The sequence below is a fragment of the Strix aluco genome, chromosome 5, assembly GCF_031877795.1.
Source record: "Strix aluco isolate bStrAlu1 chromosome 5, bStrAlu1.hap1, whole genome shotgun sequence".
NCBI lineage: Eukaryota > Metazoa > Chordata > Aves > Strigiformes > Strigidae > Strix > Strix aluco.
Window position 1 is genome coordinate 81,075,958 of NC_133935.1, and position 24,995 is coordinate 81,100,952.

Below are 24,995 nucleotides of genomic sequence, written 5' to 3' on the forward strand. Positions count from 1 at the left end.
TTACCTATTTGGATTTTGCCTCTTGATTCTAAAACAAGCATTTGTTTGATCCTAAAAAAAGAGTGCTTAACATGAAATGGCTCCAAAACCTTTGACAAAACGCTGCCTATAATAGAACAAAGCATAGTGTTGTTATAATTTATGATGTTTCTTACTGATCTGCTCATCCAAAAAAGCCTGTCTTGCTCTCTCAGCATTTGGTATCCGACATGTTCTCTTGTGCTGACAACCACAGCCTGTTCCACATTAATTTAAGCCTCAGCGACTTGCTCAGCATCACAAATCCAGTTTTTGGTAGAGCTGAGAATAGAGCCTGTCTCTTCTGTCACGACTTGGTTCCTCGCTGTAATTACGGGGCAGCTTTCCTGCTGAGTGAGCGAGCTTCTGTTGTGACCAAGCCCATTATAATGAACAGGTCCCACTTTATATTTTGATGAATTCCCCTTGCTAAGTAATTTTCTTTTTGCAGTTTTAAAACATAATTCCTCAGTGAATCATGGCAAAACATGATTGCCTAATTAAAAAAAAAGAAGCAGATGTTAATTTTCTACTTTGGCAATCTGAAATTCTCCACTATTTGTTAAGCTAGCAGGTTGAGAAAGTAATTGTGTTGTAAGACGATGGACAAGCTGTGATGTATGTATGAATCTGAGCAAATTGGGTTAAAGTATTTGAAAGTGTTGTGGAAGGTTAGTTTGTTTTACTCAGATTTATGGTACTAGTAATGGATCAAGAATGTACAGTAAAGGAAAGGGGCTTCCACCTCCTTTTATTTTTTTAGAAATAGTGCTAATATTTGCAGACCGCCTTTCCTGCATGAGATGCCTGCACAAATGCCAATTCCCCTTTCACCCTCAATCACAAAGACAGTTCCTCTCCTTCTAATAAATCCATAACGTCTTTGTAGGTTACGCAGTCATGGAGAAAACTAGTAATTAATTTAGTGATTGGAAACACAAAAGGCAGTGCTTGCTGGTTTGTGACACAGCGCAATGTGTTCACCAGAGTGCCGAGTATTCACCCATGACTATTTGTTGGAGTGTCTTCTGATTGCAAAACAGAGGTGTGCTTTTCAAAAAACATGGGGGTCATATAGGCTCATTGGAATTTTAATTAAAATTTTTCTGTATTTAGTTTTTTTAAAACAGCCCATTTAGCTGTTGAAGGAGAGCAGGAAGAGGACCGCAGGGACACCTCTTGCCATTTCTTCCTTCCTTCTACAAACATCTGAGACAGTAAGATGATATCCTGCTGGGAGCACCGCACGGTGACATTTTTAAGGAGTCCTTAACATGCAGTTTATTGCCAGCGTATGAAGTTTGTTGGCCTGAAAGTTTCCCTCTTCAGTTGCAGAGCCAGCAGGTGCCAAGAGCCGCCCTGAGTTGTCTGTTCAGCAGAGGAACAAAGAACAGGGCTGGCTCCAGGCATGAAGAGGTGCAGCTGGCAATTGGCGGTTATGATAGCCTATCAATAGGTATTCATCGTATTAATTAAGCTGCTGCTGTTAAAACCAGAGCTAGGGGACAGCTTTTCAGCCTGCCTGTTGTAAAATAAGCTGAGTCACCTGTGAAATTAATAAGCGGGCTCCAAGACTTGTGAGAAGGCTTTTTTCAAACCCTTTTCTCTTCAGGCTGACAGCACCCTCTTTCAGAGACGTGGCCGTCTGGTTGTCTGTATGCGAATGACAAATGGCATTCACTTCTCTGGAAGCTCTGTAGGCTGCTTTCGTGAACCTTGACTAGCAAGAGCCAAGCTGTGACCTAATACTGCTTTTGTTCCTCAGCTGCAGGCATCTAACGACAGACTTTCAGCCCCTTTCTTGGCTCTGTGTAAGTTTTGCTTTGCAGTCCTTTGGTTTTTGGCTTCTTTAAGGTTTTTCTTTATTACTGAGCATGAAGAGACAAGAATACACACGTTGTATTTTCCTTTATGAGACCATTGTGAACTGGCATGCGACTTTTTGAGATGTAGGTTGTTTAAGAGTTTGATGGAGATCTCTGTAGTGCCTGTTAGGATTACTGAGGTTTTTGGGTTTTTTTGTTCAACTTACATACTTAAGAGTTCTTCCAGTTCAAGTCCAGTTCAATTCCACTTCTGTAGCACATAAATTAAGTGAGCTGTCCTCTCAAAAGCCCCAGTGAAGGATGCAAGGAGAAGAGCTGAGCGGTCCTACTAACTCTGGTGGAACGGCTGGCCCCCTTCATGAGTGCTGCTGAGGAAGGACAGTCTGAGACTTTCCTCCAGGTGGTCTGTCAAGCAGAAAGGTAACAATTGTAGGAAATTCCTTTCCCGCCACCAGCTCGCAAATTCAACAAACAACCCCTTTGTGGAGAGACTGGGGTCATCCCTCTAGTTTCTTATTTTTCTTCTTTAACTACTTGGAATTTGTTGAGCAGTTCCTTTCTGGAGGGATTAGGGAGTGGTGGTCTGTTTCTCCCTTCCTGAACCTCTTCAAGCCTTTCTAAGAAAACCAAAAAAAGAGGATGGCATAGAAAACATCCTAGAAACAGTCCTGTGTCACCATACATGACTTAATTTCTTCTGCCAGAGTATAAGCTAAATCTCCCCTGTGTACCTGCTAAGCTTGTGTGACTGCTTTTGTTTTAGGTGTTGACATTCTGTGTTCTTCATTCCAGGGAGGCTAAAAGGCCAAAGGCAACTCAGTTGTGTGAGCAACACATCAATATACTGTTCAGATGGAGGCAAGTTTCTTTAGAAAACAATACCTTTCTGTCTGAGAAGCAAGGCAGGCTGTGTTACCATTTTATGTGCAGTGTACTGACTGATACTCAGCCCTGCCCTGGTGTCAGAGCTTCCTGATTTATGAGGTTGCAGTAGAAGTTGCTGATTGTAGCTGCTCATAAAGAGCATGTAAAAAGACACCACCTTTGACAGATGTGACCCAGTGTCAACATTTTTTTTCAATTTTTGTTTTCTACAAATTCTTGTTTTTCTAGCTCTCATTTCTTCCATCAAACAGTGAGAAGATGATGTTCCACTAAACCGTCTGTGGCACATGATGTTCTTTGCAGGGCTCCTGTTGATCACTGTTGCAGTTTAATAGCTTCATGTCCATCAGGCTTGGCTGTCCTAAACACATATGGCATATGCCCTGCCTCCTGTAGCATACATTTCCAGGAGGCTTGTTCTGGCTGACATATTCTTACACCCACTCATTCCTATTAAACCCATTAGGGCACCATACCTTTGGTTAAGGTCATGAGTAGGGTGTGGAACAGCCTTCTCTTTAATTTCTTGCTCCGCCTCACTTTTGGAAGATCAGGTCATCAGTTTTACGGGTCTCCTTATTTTTGCATTTTCCTTCAGGTCTTTATTCCCTGCCTTTGTAGTGGTGTCCTTTTCAGCTGAGTTGCAGTGAGGAGCCACATACCTAAAATACATCTCTGCCAGCTGAGAGTGGATAAAACAGGTCTGGGCAAGGAAGGGTGTCTCTGTGGACACGGTGCTGGCTGGAATGTGGATACAGTTGCCTGAGCCAAGACTCACTCCTTGAGGTGAAGGTTTTATTTCTTTCCTGTGAGTAAGCGGGGAGTGTGTTAGCTTGGAGTAGCAGTAGGTTTAAGGAAATTATTTCTTTTTGTTTCCTTTTCTCTATTTCTAAGAAAAGATACTCCTTTTGTTGAGAAATCAAAACAGAGGCTGGATGCTTGCTCTGAGCTGTCTGCCACCAAAGAGAGAAGGAAAAAAGCAATCTTTACTAGTGCAGATTTTTGTGTGGTGTGGTTTGGGGTTTTTTTTTGTCCTTCCTAGGAAAGGGGTTTCTTCCAAAAAAATGAAGGGAACTTGAGTTGTTGAGTTGGCAGGTAATTGATACATATCTGCCTGGTCTGAAGAAGTACTTAACTTTTACATAACTACCTATGAATATATTTCGGAAGCTGGCAAGCTGCAGTCGACTGTGTGTTTTTCATTATGTCGGTGTTTTTAAATTTGTTGAAAATGGGCTTCTTTTATGAGTGGTAGAATTCCTTTTAAGTTGTCATTCAGAAACACCCAGAGGGGAGGAGAGTTCTGACAGCTCAGCAGATCGTGCTGTGCCTCCTGGCAGGATACTGGTGTGCCCTAAGGAACAACACTTGGCACGAAGCAAAATCTGGAGGTTCACCCGCCCTGCTACACTCTGATCGGCAAGACTCGGGGATTTACAGCGCTGGTGTAACTCAGGCAGCATGTGAAATACTTAGCTTGTTTGGTCTCATTTTTGCTGCTCTAACTACTGAATACATAACTACCTGATTAATGCAGAGATTTTAATCTTCTAACCCCTTGCAAACACGTATTAATTGCATTCATAGATTTATAAATTTGTAAAACTAGAAGGGGTAATTATTATCCTGTAATTTGGTCTCTCCATGCAATTGAACACAAATCTTTTTACTGAATTTAGTGTTTTATTCCCCTTGCTTTAAAAGTGTGTACCTTATTTTAGGAATTTGTTTTCTAGCCCCAATCTCCAGTTGTGAAAATTTCTCAAACCGTTGTCCGACTTGTTACTTATAGGATAATCAGGCTGGTCTTAATCTTCACTTTTTAAAAATCAAATGAGCAGACCTCTTAGAACTGCCTCAATATAGGGCATGTTTTCCAGTTCATAGATACTGTTCTTACATTTGCTTTTTAACTTCCTATTTTCTTTATAAATAAGAAAACTGTGTTTGCTGTGCTAATCATGTTTACATGGGTTTCAAGGAACCTGCCTCTTCTCTTGTTCCAAAATTTTTCACATGTATCAAAGGTCATTTTACCCTTTTTGGCTTATATCTGGCATAAACCTCTGCCCCTTTGAGTATTTACTAGGACCCTCCATCATCATAGCATTCAGAAGAGGATTTCTGTTTCAGGAGTATGACCTACACACTTTGTTCCTTGACCTTGCTTGCCCTCACGGGGACACACATTGCTCACTAGATCTTGTGAAGGAAGTACAGAACAAGTGCAGAAACAACCACTATTGATGTGTTTCTCTCTTCCCTGGAAGAATCCTGCTGAAGTCTTGTGAACTAGATTTTAAGAGCATTCAAGACTCACCAGTCTCTTTTAGGCACCTCAAGTCAGATGTTTGAAATGTTTCCACTCTCCCAATTAATGAGGCTCCTGGCTGCTCTGGATTTCCCCCTTTCCCATAGAAATACATCTCTGTAGTGTTAAACCTTCTCTACTTGAAGAATCACTTTCCTCTAATGCTGATGTTTTCAGAACTAGAATGACTTAGAAGTAAGACTTTCTGCTATAAAATGGTATGGGCTTTTCTTTAAGTTTAGCGGGCTTGTATTTAAACATGGATTTGGGTCAGTCTTCCCCCATCTCCCCTCTGACTTTTTCTACCCTGTTCCTGTCTGCAGGAAGTCCTTTACCACTGGGTGACACTGTTTGATAGTTCTTAACATTTGCAACAGTGAAGCCCTGAAGAAACTCTCCTTTGACTCTTTGGACTTCTGATTTTGAATCAAGGCTTAGTTTTCATATGAAAACCCATATTTTAATGTAGATAAATTTGATTCAACCAAACCTGCCCTGATTTTTAATTTAGTGGTCCAGACTGACTGGTCTAGAACGCTGATGGTGCATTGTAGCTGCAGGGAGTATAATTGATCTTATTTGCTTTTGTGATCTTAAAATCTATTTAAAAACTGCATCATTTCAGAATTGCATATGGATCACTGTTGACCCATGTATAAATAAATTGCTAGTTACCTTTTGGGATTAATCTAGTTGCAAACTGTGCTGTGGAGTGCATTTCCTAGGAGGCATAATTTCAGTGATCTTTTCCTGAAAGTCATGTTTACTGCAATGTAATGATTACCTGTGTAGTGTATTGGTGAAAGCCAGATATACAGTCAGTTGCATGCCTTTGCTAGTCATGATTTATTCCTTTCAAATGAATGACATCAGATGAGATGGAGGGGAGAGGGTGTATGCACAACATGCTGCTGTTTTGCAAGGAGAAAGCAATGCAGTTATTAAGGGCCTTTTTAGTGAGAGATGTCCAATACACTGGGTCTTCTCCTTGCCATCAGAATGGCTTTCCGCATCCCCAACCCTGTCTAGGGATTTCAGTAATCACAAGGACCTGAGCAAAATGAGCATGGACAATATAAAGTCCTTAACAAACATGCAGGACTTCTTGGAAAAAGAAATTATGTAAGACGCATAGTCTGCTTTGTCAGCCGTTAGTCTCAGACTGGAAGCATGATGTTACAGTGGGTTGAGCACAGACCAGGATTTAGGGAAGATGGGTGCTGTTCACAGTGTGCTAGTCTTCATCTTATGTTTTCCTGTCTTTTACACTGCCTATATTAAAAACTAGATGCTAAGTAGTTTGTTGCAGAGAAAATCTATATCCAAAATTCACCTGCATCAGACAAAAAGGGGATCTAGTCTCTGCCTGCAGTGGTGAATGAAGGTCTCCATCTCCTTTTTCTCTCCCAGTGCTCTCACAGCCCACCTTGCCTGGAGACCTCCTGTTGCAGTAGGAGGGGATAGGAACTTTCTTTCTCTCATCTTCCACCTCTGATTAAACAGCTGCAATGATACCTCTTCAGCATTTTAACTGAGCAAGAGAAGAAAGAAATGCAACTATTCAGAACTGGTACTTTCAGCTGGTTTCAAACCCAGTGGCAGAGAGCTTCATTGTAGATCTTGCAGCCTGAGGGAAAATTCTTTCGGATTCATACAAATTCCTGTTCATTGGGCCTGGTGATTTTAGTGGAAGGTGAGTATGTGCTTAAAGCTGTGTCTTTCTGCATCTCTTGTCCAAGTAGACTAGATACCAAGAGGAACTAGCCATTCTGTCCTCACCAGTACTGCTCTTTAGCCCTCAGCCTCTAGGCTCTTCCCTTAGCACCCAAGACTTGACTGAACTTGAAAGCACAGCAACAGAGACTGCCTGCTGGTGTTTAAATTGAATGAGAGCCATAAGCAGCTCTTTGCATTTGAGAGAATTTTAGCTGTGGATCATTGCCCCAAATCTTGCACTCCGTCTCCTTTTAGGTGTCAGTGCCAATGCAAACATCTTTAAAATGACCCTCTTTCTTGTGGTTTCTCATCTAGTGGATGTTTTATCTGTGCTTTGTTGACATTACACTCTCAGCAGTACTTAAGGGAAGAAAATGAGCATTAGCTGGATTTCCTTGAGATTTTGAGTGGTTTAGTGTATTTTAATATCCTCTAAAGTGCCAACAAGAATAGCTTCAGTAGCCAGCAAGCTCTGCTTCCTTCCATATCCTTGACATCACTGAGATTGCTTTGAGCTGCCCTGATCAAGTGAGCAGCACCCTTGTTCCTCAAAGAAGTCAATCATAGAATCATAAAATACCAGGTTGGAAGGGACCTCAAGGATCATCTGGTCCAACCTTTCTTGGCAAAACCACGGTCTAGACAAGACGGCCAGCACCCTGTCCAGCTGAATCTTCAAAGTGTCCAATGTTGGGGAATCTACCATGTCCCTGGGGAGATTATTCCATTGTCTGATCGTTCTCATTGTGAAAAATTTTCCTCTTGTGTCCAGTTGGAATATCCCCAGGACTAACTTGTACCCATTACCCCTCATGTTTTCCATGTGATTCCTTGTAAAAAGGGAGTTTCCATCTTCTTTGTAGCCACCCTTGAAACATGATGATAAGGTCTCCCCTAACCCTTCTCTTCCCAAAGCTGAACAAACCCAATTCTCTCAGCCCTTCCTCATATGACAGGCTTCCCAGTCTCTTGATCATCTTTGTGGCCCTCCTCTGGACCTTCTCCAGCCTGTCCACATCTTTTTTGTATAGCTGGGATCAAAACTGAACACAATATTCCAGGTGTGGCCTGACAAGTGCAGAGTAGAGTGGGATAATGACTTTCTTCTCTCTGCCGGTGATGCCATTGTTGATGCAACACAGAACCCCGCTGGCTTTCTTTGCTGCAGCAACACACTATTCACTCATACTGAGCTGCTTGTCCACCAGGAACCCCAGTTCCCTTTCCACAGAGCTACTCCCCAGACAGGTAGATCCCAGCCTGTGCTGCACTCCTGGATTATGTTTTCCCAGGTGCAAGACCTTACACTTGTCCTTGTTGAACTGCATAAGGTTCTTGTTAGCCCACTCTTCCAGCGTGTCCAAGTCATGCTGCAGGGTGGCTCACCCTTCTGAAGTGTCCACTTTTCCACTCAGTTTGATATTATCAGCAAACTTCATCAGGGTACACTTGATCCCATCATCCAGATCACTTCTGAAGATACAAACAAAGTTGGGCCCAATATCGATCCCTGGGGGACCCCACTTGTGACAGGTTTACAGTTTGAAAAAGAGCTATTTACCACCACCCTCTGGGTGCAGCCTGTCAGCCAGTTCCCCACCCAACACACAGACCATTTGTCTCAACCATAACACATCAGTTTCTATAGGAGGAAGCTGTGGGGAACTATATCGAAAGCCTTGAAGAAATTCAGGTAGACAATGTCCACTGCTCACTAAGCAGGTTACTTTGTCATAGAAGGCAATCAGGTTTGTCAAGCACGATTTGCCCTTGGGGAATCTGTGCTGGCTTTTTCCAATCACATGCTTCATTTGACTTGTGATAGCCCCCAGGAAGATTCATTCCATAACTTTCCCTGGGACTGAAGTAAGACTGATGGGCCTATAATTTCCTGGATCCTCCTTTAAGCTCTTCTTGTAGATAGCGGTGACATTAGCCTTCTTCCAGTCTTCTGGGACGTCCTCCGATCTCCACAACTTCTCAAAGATTATGGTGAGCGGCCTCACAAGAACATCAGCCAGCTCTCTTAACACCCTTGGGTGGATAACATCAGGCTCATAGATTTGTAGGGGTCAAGCTCCTGTCGTAGTTCGCATACCAACTCTTCCTTCACTGACGATGGGTCTGTGTTTACATCAACCTGAATTTTTGTTCCCAAGGCCAGGGGCCCAACAGTGCTGGTAAAGACAGAGGTGAAGAAAGTGTTGAGAACCCCTGCCTTTTCAGCATTGCTGCTGACTAACTCACCTCTCCTGTTTAACACAGGGCCAATATTTTCCCACTGTTTCTGCTTGTTGTCCATGTGGTCTGTCAGTCTTTTGGCAGCCATGCAACTAGTGAAGCTGTTAACTGATGATACCCAGTGTAAGGAAGGTATTCCAAGTTAAACTGTTCTGGCATAGCATGGACAGAAATTTTTCAGTCTTGCTACTTCATTTTGTCTGCTGGGATCTGAAGATTTTAAAGTGCATGACAAGAAGCAGTAAGATTGGCCTTGCAGAAGCTCTTGATGGTTTCAGAGATGCTCTTCTCTTGTATGTGCATGAACTGGGGCACACAGGGATGAAGTAACCTGCTTAAGATCAGTAATGCAAGGCTGGAGTCATAAACAAAAGCCAGATGCCTGCCAAAGGGTTTAAAAGTCCAATGGGCTTCATTTTGTTTGTAGAATAGTAATGTAGTAAGTAATCTCGTAACAGGATGATATTCGATGAGCGATCCCTGTGGCACAGTAGGTGCACACTGCCCTAAATGTGATTTTGAGGCAGGTGAAGACACTCTTGTGATCTAGAAGCAAAACTCTTATAGCTGGGAAGTGGTAGCCTTTTTGAACAAAACATGAGGGGCTGGGAGGAATTGCAGTCCCCAGGAACCTCTCTGGTCCTTCTCTCTGCCTCCGCAGGCAGTCTGGCTGGTTTTTGCCATGATCCAAACCCTGTTCATCCCTTTCAGCTGCGAAAGACAGTGTAAGAGCTAAACTCCTTGGGTGGTGCCTGGCTTGAGCATCTTGGCTGGGAAGAGTATTTTGTATTCTGTTTTCAGGAACTCTTTGAATTAAAGAGTGAACTGTGGGAAGTTATTAATGGTATCTATAATCAAGGATTAATCAAGTAAATCTCTCTAGTCAAGTGCCTCTTACTGCCCTGAGAGGATATAGATAAAAACGATAGTGGTGGTGAGCTTTCATGTGCAAACAGTACTGAGATGGTGCCTGGAAATCACACTCTGCATTTAAGTAGCTCTTTTGCCTTACTCTCGAGCTGGCCGATGCAAGGCGGTGCTGGTCATGTAACGGCTGAGCAGAGACATGTTGAAGAGTTTTTATTACAATTCTTCTAGAAATCGGAAGGGGGAGAGTAAAACCATATTTCTTCTCAAAGAATGCCTTTGGGTTACTTGTAACAAACCGCAAGTCTACGCGGTAGTTTAAAGAGCTAAAAATGTAAGTCTTAAAAAATAGTGTTTGATGGTTTACAGTACAGTTCAGAACAGATGTTGAAGTTTTTCGAGAATAAAATCTTCTTCAGTGTTTGAGCTAATGCTTCTGTGGAAGATACTAATTCAAGAATTTATTATGGCAAAAAGGAAATCACGTAACTTTTGGATCCTGGACTAGTCTATTATTTTGATGTTCATCAGTATTTTTAGGCATTTATTTATCTGCTTTTTAAGGGGCCTCAACTCTACTTCTGCTTTCACAGCTGGAAATAATTGTAGGAATCATTTGAAGGGTGAGAATGCCATATATATGTATAATAATACAAATATATGGTGTCTCACAGGAATTTTTATATTCAGATTCCATATGTAGTGGGTGATTCCTGGTATGAGGAATACCAGATAGAACATAAATGCAATTCCCTGAATGCCATATAAACACGAGGGGTTTTTTGGCATGAACTTCCCGCTCTTGCAGAAGCTATGGGAGCCCTGTTGTAGCAAAAGCTCTGGCAGCTGCTGAACCCTTAACCCAGTGTTGTTAAGATCTACTTTGTTAAGAACACTAGTGGCTGTCTGTAGCTCTTGTATGCGTGTTTCCAATGTTACTACCATTAGGGACTTTTACTGAAGAAAACCATCTGTAGATAGAATAAAAAATAAATAACACTGGAAGCAAACATGTCCGTAGGACATGTTCCCCCAAACATAGCTTGCATGCTTCTGGCATGCCCCGGTTCAGTTGCATCTATTCAGTATGATCAATTTGAAGGGTCTCTTCCATTCTTCCTGAAGTTACTTGAGCTCCAAGGAAAATAAATGAGAGAATTTCAAGTATGTGACCACTTGGTCTTGACTCTCCAAGACTGAGGTACCAGTATGGTACTTCTTGGTTGCTCTAGAAGCTTCTTTGTATCTGAAAACATTAAACTTCTCTCTGGGAGGGAGGATACTTGAAGTTATTTTTATACAGCATTTTCTTTGTCTAGTGGGATATTGAAATTGCTTTGCAGTTTGAGGAGTTAAAATTTCTCTTCCATGCGGGATCTCCAATTTATTTCTTCTAGATGAAAATCCACGTGTATGTAAGTAGCCATGTGAGAGTTCCTCAGGCAGGACAAGATAGGATAGATAAATGCTTTTGTGCTGCTTGTGCATCAACAGCTAATTCAGCAGATGCACTGGGGAAGCACCGGCTAAATTAGTGGTGTATTAAACTTGAGCTAAGCTCAGCTGAAACATCCCCCAAATTCCAATCTCTCCTTTGTTTTGGAGCAAGGTAACGGGGAAACACAGAAATGAATTCTCAATTGATCATGTAACAGCAGATGGTTAAAAGGGGCCTCTCGGATGCTCTTAAGGCAGCATATTCCTGTTAAGTGTTTATTTGGATTATTCGTGTCCCACTGTTGCATCTAGTGATGATCTGAAAGCAGCTTTATGGGTTGTGACTTTTGTGGTGATGAGCACTAGAGACTCATGGAATTAATATTTTTTTAATTGTTATTGCTTGAACATTGATTAAACTTTGTTTAAGGACTTTTAAAGGATTCTGTCATTGAGCTTGGCTGGTTTATTTGTGTGAGCCTGAATCATGGAATGAAACTATGGGACTGAACTGCCAGCTCTGTTCCTGTCTGCCATTAGCGTGGTGAATCCTTTGTGCCTCAGTTTCCTTCTTATGTGAAATTTGCCTGTGCTTTTGTAAATGTCTGCTTTGAAAAGGTGTGGGTGGTAATCACACTATCTTAATTGTATTGTTTGTGTATAATATTACACAGTGACTCCGCAGGACTGGGTTGGTGGCTTCCAGCCAGACTGAGGTTTGCAAAGGGTGTGAGAGGATTCACCAAGTGGGAACTGGGTGCCCTGTTTCGCTGTTTAGAAATCCTAGCTGAAATCATTTGCAGCTTAATCACACATGGAAAGCGTCTTCAGTTCCCAAGGGAGTTTTATTCATTCAAGTTTGCTGCTAGTTCATGTTACATTAGGAAACCACGATTCCTGACCTCTGAGTTGAATACATGTTTTTAAAAATAGAGATGGGACAGAAGAAAGGAGAATAAATAGACTTCATTTCAAGGGCTTGCCAAAAGCAAATCTATGTGCTGCAAAATATTACATCAAACTTTCTGAGGAATGACTGAATCAAATTGTTTTCCAGGGGCTTGTGTTAAAAAAATGGTACATTGTTTATGACAGACAGTTGTAGGGTAATTCTGCATTTTTCATCTTTGCCTAAGCAAACAGAAGACTTGTCTTGAAGAAGCAGCAGGTTATTTTCAGATTTACTTTAATGGAGAGCTGTCAGTGATTAATGCTTTCTAGAAGACTCTCAGCCCCATCAACACAACAGAACTGGTAGAGGAGTACAGCAAAACCAAATATTTACAGAGTGGGTTTATTTTGGGTGGAGGTTGGATATGTAACATTTGAATTGGTTTAGGTGTGATAAGCCTGACGTGAACACCGGGGAAATATGAATCGTGTCCTTATTTAAAAAAAGAAAAGAACTGTAGCTAGTTTATTAATTGTCTACGGTAAAGAGAATAGGCTTCTACACACCTTTTATTAGCAGCATGGTGCTCTGTGATATTTGTTGAGAAGTATGTTGTGGTTTGGGTTTTCTGGGTTTTTTTTGATTTCTGGGGTTTTTTTTGATATGGCATGCAATTAAACAGTGAGGGATTTGAGATATGAGTTCAGTGAAGGGCTACTGAGACGAGCTGGGGGCTTGGGAGCATGTGCTGTGGCAGAGGCTGAGAGACCTGGGCTGCTTCAGCCTGGAACATAGGCAGGACTGGGGGGGACTTAACAGCAGCCCCCCGTGCCTGGGAGGAACTTAGCAAGAAGATGGAGCCAGGGTCTTCACTGTGGTGCATGGCCAGAGGGTGAGAGGCAATGGCATGAGTTGAAACAAAAGGTTCATACCAGTGTAGGGAAAAACTTCACCATGAAGATAATAGATGAGCAGGATTGCCCACAGAGGCTGTGCAGCCTTGGAGGATTTCAGAACCTTACTGGGTAAAGTCCTGAGCAACCTGGACTGATCTCATAGCTATCCCTGCTCTCAGCAGGAGGTTGAATTAGAAATCTTCCAAGTTTCTTCTGACCCCAATTTTCCAATGATCCATGTGGTGATAGCTGCTTGCTTGATTGAAGCAAGAAGCTGATGGGAGAAGTATTTTTATTGCATGATCAATGTCAGTAAGAGGTTTATGTCATGTACAGCAATATACTTACATAGTTTTGAACTGTGGGCAATTTTTATATTAGTTTCAGAGGTCCCTGTGAGAACTAGCACCCCCGCAGAGTTCAAAAACGCTACATATAAACTTGCCTTGAAAAACTAATGCAGGGGCCACCCTGACAGCGGCTCATACTGGTAAGCTGTTTCTCATTGGATTTGCTCCATAGAAACTTGGTGTGTGAGATGTAGCACCAATAAAACACAGTTCCCATCATCCACTCAAACAAAGAAGCTGAAAGGGCTATGCCGGATCCGTTGGACACATTCAAATCCAGAGTGGCTTCTCTGCATCCACTGAAAACTTAGTCCTGTCATTTTGCTTCTTCATCTGTAAGTGCACATACAGCCCAAGCAGGGTGATGGTGGTACTGTTCAGTGTTAACGTACGAAGTAGTAGTGGAAATCTTTCCGCTATATCAAGTGGATTTTGAATCAGACCTGAGCAACAATATGAGATTCCTAATGAAAGAAAATAGTTTAGGGATTAAACTGAGACTGAATTTAGACAGGTTTTACAGCCTGTGGAGTGAGAGAGGGAGGGAAGGGCTGCTAACAGTGGGGTCTAAATTAAAGCACATACTCAGCTTTTACTGGAAAATATGTGGCAAATCCCAGTGATTCTCTGATTTGTCTCATAGCTCCGCACGGTACAGTGTGCAGCATTCAGCTGTTCTGCCAGTCAGGGTAATGGAGGTCTGTCGCCTTTTCTTTCATGTCCCATTGATTCATCTCTGTAAACCCACATGCTGTGAGATATTTTTTTGGGGGTCTGTTTGAGGGGACAATGTTTCATCAAACTGATAATTGCAGACTCTGTGTGCAGGTTTCCATGACAGAGAATGGAGGCAGAATTGCTCTGAATGGGCTTTGTTTTGGATGCTGAACTTCTTGTGACTGAAGCTTTTTAATGGAAGGGGGTATGAATAGTCATGTATAAATTATTTAAAAACTATATTTTACTTGTCAGCTGTTGACTAAAAGTGTTGTGATTTGGTGTACAGATATGTTTTCTCTAACAGGATAGGAAAATGCCACATTTCCAGATGATATAAATCATAAAGACTTCATTCATTGCCTTCAGATCAGGATTTCTGTGGATCTTCACTGGGTGAAATACAGCCTTTAAGAAACAACCTCACCCAGCTTTTTCTCCTCTACCTTTCCACTCAAAAATCTGTACCCCATCCCAACGACTGCAGATCTGGCAATTTCCATATGGAAGTTTTTGCTTGGTACAGCACAGTTCAGGGCTTATCCGCAGGTGTTTTCCCCATAGCTGGCATGATACTGATGTATGGTTTTGGTACACATTCGTAGTATTTAATATAGTCAGTATTTAAAATGTCTTTAGGTTCTCCGTATTGCTATCTAAAAATGCTTCATCTGAGTAGGCTTATTAAAATCAATAGGGCTCTTCATGCGCTTAACCTAAATTATTTGTCTAGTTCTTCTTAAAACGGGAGGAATTTGTCTCCAAGTCAATGGATGAAGGCTATTAGAGATTACATTGTTGTGAAATTGCTGTCTATTAAAAAAGCTGCTACTGATGTTTGCTGTTAGAGCTTTTACTTACTACAGACAAAATTAATCTAGGAAAAGCATACCTGTTACCAATGTAATATGCTGCCTTTATGTTTTAACACACCTTTAAAAGGCCTTTCAATGTAGACTTACTGCAGTTTTTCCCGTTTTACAGATACTGTGAACAAGGACACTGAACCCAAAGATCCATATCCCATTCCAAGAAAGATTATGGCTGAACCAGACTACATAGATGATGACAATCCTGAGTTAATTAGACCTCAAAAATTAATTAATCCTGTTAAGTCATCACGGAATCATCAGGATCTCCATAGAGAGCTGCTTATGAATCAGAAAAGGTAAGAGTCTGAAAATCACTTGTGCCACCCTCCCACTCCAAACACAGGGCTTGAGTTTTAGTTTCATCAAAATGATGTTTTACCCAAAACCTAGCAGACATTTTTTGTTGTTTCAGAAATTGTAGATGAAAAGATTCTGATTCTTAACCATGGCATTTATTTCTGTTTTGAATTTCAGTTGCTCTGCACAAGGTGCTGTAAAAGACTTTCTCACTTTGGTTTTGTGAAGACTTGCAAAGGGTCAGTTTCAAGAGGGAGCAGTTCAGTTCTCCCCTATCACATTTCATATTGCTTACCTGGGCACTGTAATTTGTCTTGAACTCTTAACTTTATCAAGTATTTGACAAGATTTTGCAATTAACAGCAGGACGATAAAATCTGTGGGTTTTCACTGTTCCCAGCACACCGAGTCTGTGGGGCCACCTTTAAATCAAAGAAATAATCTATTTTTATCTCACATGAAACTGTTCTCTCCTTACTTTATCTTTCTTGCAATGCAGTGTGGTAGTCTGGTGCCTGCTCTGCTGCTGCACAAGTGTTTCTTTGTATGCGATGCAAATGCTGCTCCCTCCATTCTGGGATGGGATGCACAGCTGTTGCTCTATATATTGCTTTTAAAGTTGTAAATAACTGGAACTCGATCTCATCAACTTCAGAGACACAGGCACTTGGCCCAGAAATAGCTGAAGTTCTGTTATTAAACCTCTTCAGCAACGGAGGAGCCATTTAGAAAACATGTTAAGAAAATAGCCACCAGACCACAGGGTGGAGGCAAAGCCACCAAGCTTGTTGATAGTCCTCCATTTAAACAAACATGATAACTATGATAAAAAATAGCGATTTGGTGGATTGAAGCCACTCAAAATGGAATTTCCAAAGGCAAGGATGTGGGGATCCGCACTACAGAACTGGCAGAACAGTATTTCAGAGTGCATTTGAGAATAAAGTTGCTGATAGCAGCCATTCAGGCTCTTTGAGACCCAGGACCTTGATAAAGGAGAGGAGGAAGGTCTTGCTTTGACTGCTCCAGCACAACTGGATTTGTCCATTTGACAGGAAGAGTCACATTATGACAGTTTTTCTTTTTTTTTTCCCCCCCCTCTGTCAGGGTAGTATTTTGAGGGGAGAAGGGGTCTTTTCTATCTGTAATAGCAAAATCCTCACAAATGCTGGGCTTAGATACTTAATTCTAAATGAACTGCATACACAATACAGCATTTCTTTAGTGATAAAGTGGTAGAAATGTTTTACAGAATGCCAACTGAATTGGAAGAAACTGGCCTAAATAGGTGTTTGTCCTATTTTTCATTAATGAGATTAAACATCAAAGTTAGTTCCTAGCACCAAGAAGGCTATATATTCATTGAAAGATAGTTGAAGTTTCCCGACTTATGATCTTATTGTAAAGGATGTGGAGGCTGCAATAAATTAAGGCTAATTTTTTTTCTTTTAAGTTTATGAAAGCATAAAGCACTTTTAAATAGTATGGAGTTCTTTTCTTCTAGGAGAATATCCTATTACACAGAGTTGTGCAGCCCTCAATACCCACTCTTCTCTTATTGTGATTTTGATTAGCTGCAGCTGTTAATTTTAGATTCTTATTTATTGGTGCAGAAATGAAATAGTTTGAGGGTTTTCAGCAGCAGAAAAACTGGTATTTTTGAGAAGAGGGTTAGTCTTCTGTGCTTCATGCCACTGTACTAGCTCTGATATGAAGCTCGTGTTCTGCTTTGTTACTGCAAACTGTCATATTTATGGAGGACTTGTAGTGCTCTTATAGAAGCCTGCTTAACATGCACCTTATTTTATTGTGAAGACTCAATGTAGGCATCAGCAGCTTCGCTTTTTGAGCAGTCAGCTCTGAACAGCCATTTCTGGATCTTAGAAGATATTAGCCAGTGCTGGTCCCATCGTTCTCCATGCCTACTGTGAGCAGTGTCTGCTGGGTCTTGAACTGACGTAGTTCTTTACTTGCAGAAATGGTAGTTGCTCCGGGCAGACAAAGATCCAGGTGGTGGTACCTCAAGGCACTGGTCACTTATTTTAAGCTATTTTTACTCATCAGGAGTCAACCTCAGCTCTGTAGAGTATTGGTCCTATCCCTTCCAGAGGTTTTAACCCTATCAACTCTAACTGGTGTTATAATACACTTTGCTTACTCTATATCAACGCTTTAGGATTTTTCATTTAATGAGGACAATCACTAGGGGGTGATACAAGACTCCCAGTTAATCCAGTAGCTGCCTATTTGTTGCTTTTCCTTTTTACGTGTGGGAGTGGAAATAGGATTGACGTGGTTCTGCTACGGACCTGACTACCAACCCCACTTGATTAGACTGAGAGGTTTTATTTACTTGCATCTTCTGCAGGTCCCCTTTATTACAGCTACAGCATGTTTCTTGTGCCTCTGCTTTGTTACAGTACAACCTGACTGGAAAAAAGCAGGAACGAGTAATGTTACTCAGCAGCTTACCTCTGGTTTGTGGCTGTTGCTAATTGCTGTCATGGAAGTTTCCATTGATTCAGCTCTCACTGATCCAGTAGTAGTAGTAGTAGTAGTAATAAAAAATCACTCCAGCTTTTCTCTGCCTGACTTAGATTTTATGTGTTAAAATGTAATTAAAATAGCATGAAACATAAAATATTAACACAATCTTGTAGCTTCTGTTGCATTCAGGCCATGAGATCTATTATGAGAAATAGCGAACAGCATTTGGTGTTGCTAAATATTTGATTTTGCTGTCAGGGTATGTACAGGGATAGTGTGTTGCATAATATATGGAGTCATTCATAGATGTCACCATAAAATGACATTTTAATGTATTATTGGACATGCTGTCAGATATGCATATTATGGAAGAATTGGTCAACCACAGATATATAGCAAGTAGGGAAGAGTAAGAATATGCTTTCTGAAAGCTTATTCAGATTATTGAATTTCTTAAAGTTGAAATAAAAAATGGTTGTTAATGCTGAATATTTTCACTTAATAGTCTTCACAGGGAAAATGACAATAACGAAGGCAAATTTTGGATCTTTCTGCTCTGACTTAAGTGACACTCATATCTGAATAACAGGGAGAGCTTTGAGTCTTACCGTAACAGATTTTGAAAACATCATAGCAAAACAGATATAAAAGAAATAGCTGAAGTCACAAAAATAAGTAGGAGTGAGCATGTATCTGTGTGTGTGCGCCTGTATAAATAAAGTCATGCATCTTCCCAAAGAGTAAGCTTTCTCATTTTAGAGTAGTTGGCTTGGAAAGCAATTTGTGCTGAACAGACTTGAAACATTCAGTTGATGTAGTACCTAAAGTCTTGTGAGAGGGAGAATCCTCCAGCCTTTGTCTGGTCTCCAAGGTGACTGCAACTTTTTTTATTCTGTTTTTTGTTGGTTTAGCTTCTTTGTGATTTTGAGTGCAGCCTGGGAGCTCTCACTGAAAATAGCTTCTCTATTCCAGCTAGTCCAGCCAGGCATGGGTAAAGCTCTCACATTTTCAAGTAAGGACAGAATCCATGATTTCCAGGAGCAGTGTGACAAAGTCCAGAGGGAGACCACTTTTTAGTTCTGTCCATGCAAATTTCGGTGGGCATAATACCCTCCATAGAACTGTCTGAACACAATCTCTCTGAGTTATCAGCCAGCAAGGGAAGTTTTTTTGTCCAAAATTTGTTTCTAGCTCTGCTAGAGTCTTGATTTCTGATGGTTTTTTTAATCCCTTCTTCTGGAATTGAGAGGATCGGGGGAAGACTAAAGATGAAAGACAAAATAGTGAATTATACAGGAGAAATACTAGCATGCATGTTAAAGGGAAATATCCTCAGTAATAATACAGCTTAAATTCTAGTTTAGGGCTTTTGGCTAGAAACCAGGCAAATGTCTGCATGGTTTTTTACCTTTTAAATCATTATTTATATTCCAGTGTATCTAAATAGGCAACTGCTTGACTGTAGAAAACCTGCCTACAATTCTGTGTGAATTTCTGCTAAATAAAACTGATCTCTTTCTTCCCTGTCCCCCCCCCCCCCCCCCCCCCCTCTTTAATTTGAAGGGGTCTTGCACCTCAGAACAAACCAGAGCTACAGAAGGTGATGGAGAAGAGGAAACGAGATCAAGTTATTAAACAACAAAAAGAAGAGGAAGCACAAAAGAAGAAATCAGACCTGGAAATAGAGCTACTGAAACGGCAGCAGAAACTGGAGCAGGTAAGATGGGGAATAACACTACCTTTTCACATCTGCATCAGAGCTACTCACCCAAGGCTCCCTTTGTAGACACGAAAAATGCAGCAGCCGATTTTTGGCACATTTCCTCTGATCAAATGCAGATATCTTTTTTAGGATGAGTCAAATCACACTCTACAACTACCTGTTTGTTGTTACTTACTGTATAGGAACTGCATATGGTGTCTGCCTTTGGTCAAATGAATCCTGTACCACACAACAGGAATGTGTGTGGAGCACTGACCTTATTTAACCATTGAAACTGTGGTGAATTAGTCAACTTTAGTAGTCTAATGATTAAGAGGTGATCCACGAGGAATGGCTGTTAGGCTGTAGTGCATCAAAACTGGTGGATGCTTAATGAATAAAAAAATCAATTGATTCTTTCTCCTGGGTTATGTAAGAAACTAGATGACTTCAAAAAGATCTTTTGTAGCCTTAAAACGTGTGAGCCCATTGGGGTTCACCAATGAACCCCATTGAGTATGGAGATGGTGTGGAGTTGGAGTTCATTGTGGTGAAGCTTACTGCTAGGCACTGGGCCAGCCAGATGTCTCTGTGCCAATTAAGGCACTTCGTGTACCTGCAAGGAAATATCTCTACAGTGAAACACCTCATCATAGAAGTCACTGTGCATCAAGCATTGCATTTATTTTTAAATGAATGAATGCATGCTCGAAAACAGTATTTCCTGTTTTTCTCAATGGAAATCAATTAAGGCAAATAATTACTCTATTGAAAATGAGGTGTAATCCAATCATTATTTAGGTTTTGGGGGTTTTATTTTGTTTTTTTTAATTAGGCTTAGAAATATTTTTGGAGGGCGAAAGCTATTCTATTTTTAAGTGTATCATCCTGTCACTTTCCTTTTCTGCTCTTAAGTGCCCAGCTTCAAATGGTTCAGCTTGTGGGAAGATTAGATTTGAAGCTGAGCTGTCCAAGGACATATGTAGAATAGAAAATTCTGTTAGAAGAGGAGAAGCCTGCCCATTGCAAACAATGTTGTGACTTTGTAAACATCATAGGAATGGCGTTAATTGACAACACGACTCATGGAGGAACGTTGTCATGATTTATTGTAACAAGGCATGTCCCTTGCCAGTGAACCAGAGACAAAGGAGAGATTATTTAGGTGAGCTGTATGTGGTCCCCTTTAATCAGGGAGACCTTGGTCTGCTAAAAAAAAAAAAAAAAAGAAAGATTCTTTCAAGAGCTTTTGTTAGTTTTCTAAAGGATTGTTTCTTCCTTTCTGCCAACTTATCTGCCTTCACTGAGGATTGCTAAGCAATCCATATTCTGTGCCGTGTTCTGTATGAGCACTGTATAGCTTTGCCCCATAGAGCAGGACATTTAACCTCACATGGTAGATTCCAGTGTCTGCATGGGCAGGAGCTCCAACTGGGTTAAAAATGTCAGTTGAATGGGCTCTCAAAAATGAACAACTAAGGGCCAAGGAGGATTTTTTTTTTTATTGCTTTTTGTGATAGACAAAACAGAAACACCAAAGGAGGCTCAAGTTAGATACAGAAATCCATACCTAGACACTCAGAAATAAATTCTGCAAGTGTGCTTAGTAGTAGCTGTTTGCATGTGTTCTCCCAAAAGTCACATTCGTCCTTGTCCTGTTGTAAAACCCAGGGAAGGGAATTGTTACTGTTTCTTTAATGAAGATGTCCAAGAATTTCTTCAAAAATGCTTCATCTTGTTCTCATACTGGGCTTGCAGAGTTTTTGTCCATCTGGCAGAGGTGGACATCTGGAACAAGCTAGAGCCAAGGATCTGAAAAGATTTACCGTTTATGAGAACAGATACTCTCAAAGAAATGGAACTTTATCTTTTCCCTGAGAGGGAGAAAGGAAGCGGTTTAAATAGTTTTGCACAGCCAATTATTGAAACCTTTAGTTTTTTGTCTTGTATTTTGATGATCTGTTTTATATGCTTTTTTTTACATGTGATTCCCTTTTAAGCTGGAACTGGAGCAACAGAAGATACAGGAAGAGCAGGAAAATGCACCTGAATTTGTCAAAGTCAAGGGCAACTTGAGGAGGACGGTCCAGGAAGCAACGGAAGCACCAGACTCCTAGAGCCAGTGCCTGCTAAGACTTCCAGCTTTCCTGCAGAGAGAGGCTTTTGCAAGTTGTCTCAGATTTGCCCCTCAAGAGGGAAAATAACAGCATCCAGCTGACACTTACTGAAGATGAGATTTTTAATTCCTGGGACATGTGGATTAAAAAGACAGTACCATAAACAGATCGACTTGCCAAATGCAGTCCTGAGATCAATGGATAAGGAGTTGTTTGTCAGTTCAGTGTCATGGACTAGTCTGATGTGCTTGCTCAGAGATTTTAACCAGGGAAACTAGAGAAACTCCTTCAGTGTTGCACTGCTTTATCTCTTGTGATCCTAGTTTAGTGGAGATACACAGATTATATTTTGCTTTAAAACACAAAAATCCTCCTGTGATATCTTATGAAGCTTTGCTGTGCAGGTAGATTTCCTCCATCTAGACCTACAGCCTGTGTGTATCACACAAAAATTTGTGTTTAGTTGGAATTTTTATCAACTCTGGGAGGATATGAGTTATGTGGATCACTGCTGCCCATCCCCACTAGGATAGGCAGGTGTGGGCAAGATGAGAATGCTTAAAATTCACCAGCAGTGAAAAGTTAAGCAGCCTTAAAGCCCATTTCTCCCTGTTTGGCATGTAGAATTTGGGCTATGAAAGAGCAGAAATCTGATGATCCTCTCACCAGGGAGAATCCAGAAGCTGATTTATCTCTGTCTCTTACACCATTGTGTACAGCCTGTGCAGTGCTACCTGTGAATTTACCTCTCAATGCAAAATGACCTGTCTTCTACTTTTTGTGTTTTGAAATCCTATTTACTTTGCTGTTGTGGCCTTTCTCCTCCAAGGACATGCTGATCTGAGTACAGTGTTAACACATTACTTGGTAGTGTTTAAACTCATTTGCTGGAACTGAAATCAGGAATCTGATCTGCCATCAGTTCCTGCTCTTTGCAACAGAGCAGTGTTTAAGCCAGACCAAACTGATCATTGGAATCTACTGAAATGGAAATTTTTTTGCTGAAGTGAGGCATAAAATGAAATTCATTTTATCCTATCCTTCCTTTAGCCTCAAGAAAGAAGGGAAGTGTGTTACCACTGAGTCGTAGGGTCCACTTCTGTCACCTTCTGCCTTTCCACAAGTTGCCCCTGTGACTTGCCATTAAATAAAATATTGCTCACCTTGCACAGGGATGGCAGAATCTGATCCTTCATGCTTATGACTACTAGTTATCCAGGAAAGCCTGGGATGAGGAGGGCGGAACAGATTACTCATGTAGGATTATAGAATTGGATTCTTACCTGGTGTGAATGGGTGCAGGTATCTTTTCAGAATCTGGGGAGAAATCCTCATCTTCCTTGGACGGCACAGTTCTAGCTCTCACTGAAGCTGTGTTCATCTGTATCAGCTGAGGATCTAATCCTAGTCTTTGCCTTAGGATGCTAAACAAAATAATTTCTACTTTGTAATTACATTGGACATAACCGTTTGCGAACACTTTTTATTAATATCAACAGTGGTGTGTTTTGTATTGTAAAGGTGGTGGGGGAGGGTTTGTTGGTTTGTTTTTTAGTTCCTTTTGCCTTTTAAGTATTGGACATTTTAAATACAATTTCAGCATGAACAAAATGCTCACAATTAGAAATGTTTCCTAGATACAGACTTCAATTTGTCAAGATCCAGGCATTTTTTATGAGGACATAATCGGATTGAGAGTAAATTGAGTTGTGATAAGTGTATTGCCATTGATTGAGACTTGCAGTGTGACTCATGTCTAGAAGATTAAATGTGAAGATGGTCTACCAGACTGTTCAGATTATGGACATACAAAAGACAAAAGGCCAAAAGTAAGACTCTTTCATGTATTTTCTCAACAAAGGAACACCCTGAGTGCTGCAGGTTCTTCCCTCTCTCCTCCTCTTCTTCTGGAAGGAGAAGATCTTCCTTTCTGGCAGCACATTATTCAAACACTTGCACTGATTAAGTTTGTTTCATGTTGTTGAGACAGCACTATCTATGAGCCTTCTACGCCACACTCATGTTTTATCTTAGCCGCTCTCAGCCTACCAGACTTCATGCCTCTTGGTTTCCACTCCACAGTTAACCTTCTGCTCACTATGGAAATGTCTAGAAGTTGTTGAGGAAACCCTCCTCTGGCTTGAGCAGACCATTTCTTCTCAGCCATTTCCCCTCGGTGAGCATGTCAGTCCTACTATGTGTGCACAGTGAAATGAAGTTGGTGTAATCCAAATGGCACCGGAGTCGGTGGGGGATGAGGACCTCTCTTTGGCTTCAGTGGGTGTGTTGGATTGGGCCCTTCAAGGCTGAAGGCATTCTGCCTTCATTTCTTTCCATGTCAGCTTGTGATTCAGGGTAGAGTTTGTCTTTCTGAAACACAGGAGGCCAGAAAACCCTTGTACATACAGCGTGAAGTAGGTTTTTGTTTTCAGTTGGAATTAATTCTCTGTGTGAACAGAACATCAATGTGTGTGTTAGAACATCTTTGAATTCTGCTGACCCTTTAGTCTAGGAATCCCAGCCACCTTCATGTCGATTTGACAGGCAAAAGCTTGTCTTCAAAGTCAGGATTGTGCTAGAATGGGCAACCCTTAAATGGGTGGTCAGCTAGTCACACCACAAGTGTCCTGTGCGGCTACTCAAGTAAGAAACTGCTTGCCAGTGAGCATAAGCAATTCCTCATCTGCCCTTTAGCTATATGGGTTTTGAAGTAATCCAGCAAATACTTCAGTGATTTGAAAATGGCTCACTTACCACTTTGTACTTTTTTAAAACTCTTGCTTTTGATAGTATAATAGTAAATTTTTTAGCATTTTTGTGGCTTTAACCTTCTGTTAATATCTGCACTTGTTTGAGTGTACATATATAAATATATATAAATATAAAAAGGGAGCCTTAATGGATTTGTTTTCATAATTTAATATTTTTTGTATTTGCTCTTGTATAATTGTTTTTAACTAAAGGTATTACGAGAATGAGGGTGGAATACTTAGAACCAAAGTTATGCTTAATAAAATCTACTACATGCTTGGCGTATGCGGTGGTGTCTGTCATGTCCTGCTGAAAACAAAGCCTCGGGGACTGTGCTGAGATATCCAGGTTATTTAAAATTCTGCAATGCAGGGGGGGGAGTATGAAGATCGTGCTGACTTTTTGTTCCTTTAAACTGCATCCATGTTTGTATATGCAAAATTATTGGCAAATTAGCTGGCAGAAAAAGCTCATTGTGTCTCTTAGTCTTATTATCTTTTGAATATTTTTGACACAGGAGACTGTTAGGACTGTGTAGCTGTTCAGCTGGTGCAAGGTGAGGCAGAGCATGAGTGAAAACTTATGATGGGAATCAAATAATTGTGAAACTCAT

At 41.0% G+C, this 24,995-nt stretch overlaps 1 protein-coding gene across 4 annotated transcripts in view; it reads left to right on the forward strand.

Moving 5' to 3' along the window:
* The window catches only part of FAM107B (family with sequence similarity 107 member B), a 63,316-nt gene extending 38,649 nt beyond the window's left edge, over nt 1-24,667 (forward strand). For 3 of the 4 annotated variants that reach the window (XM_074827955.1, XM_074827957.1, XM_074827956.1), the window contains 3 exons: nt 15,141-15,324; nt 19,376-19,529; nt 21,515-24,667. In XM_074827955.1, coding sequence (XP_074684056.1) covers nt 15,197-15,324; nt 19,376-19,529; nt 21,515-21,631 — 399 coding nt within the window. In that variant the 5' untranslated portion in view covers nt 15,141-15,196 and the 3' untranslated portion in view covers nt 21,632-24,667. Of the gene's footprint in view, nt 1-14,341; nt 14,362-15,140; nt 15,325-19,375; nt 19,530-21,514 lie in introns of those variants that run through there. The other variant, XM_074827954.1, reaches the window with a different exon arrangement.
* Nucleotides 24,668-24,995: the final 328 nt, after the last annotated feature.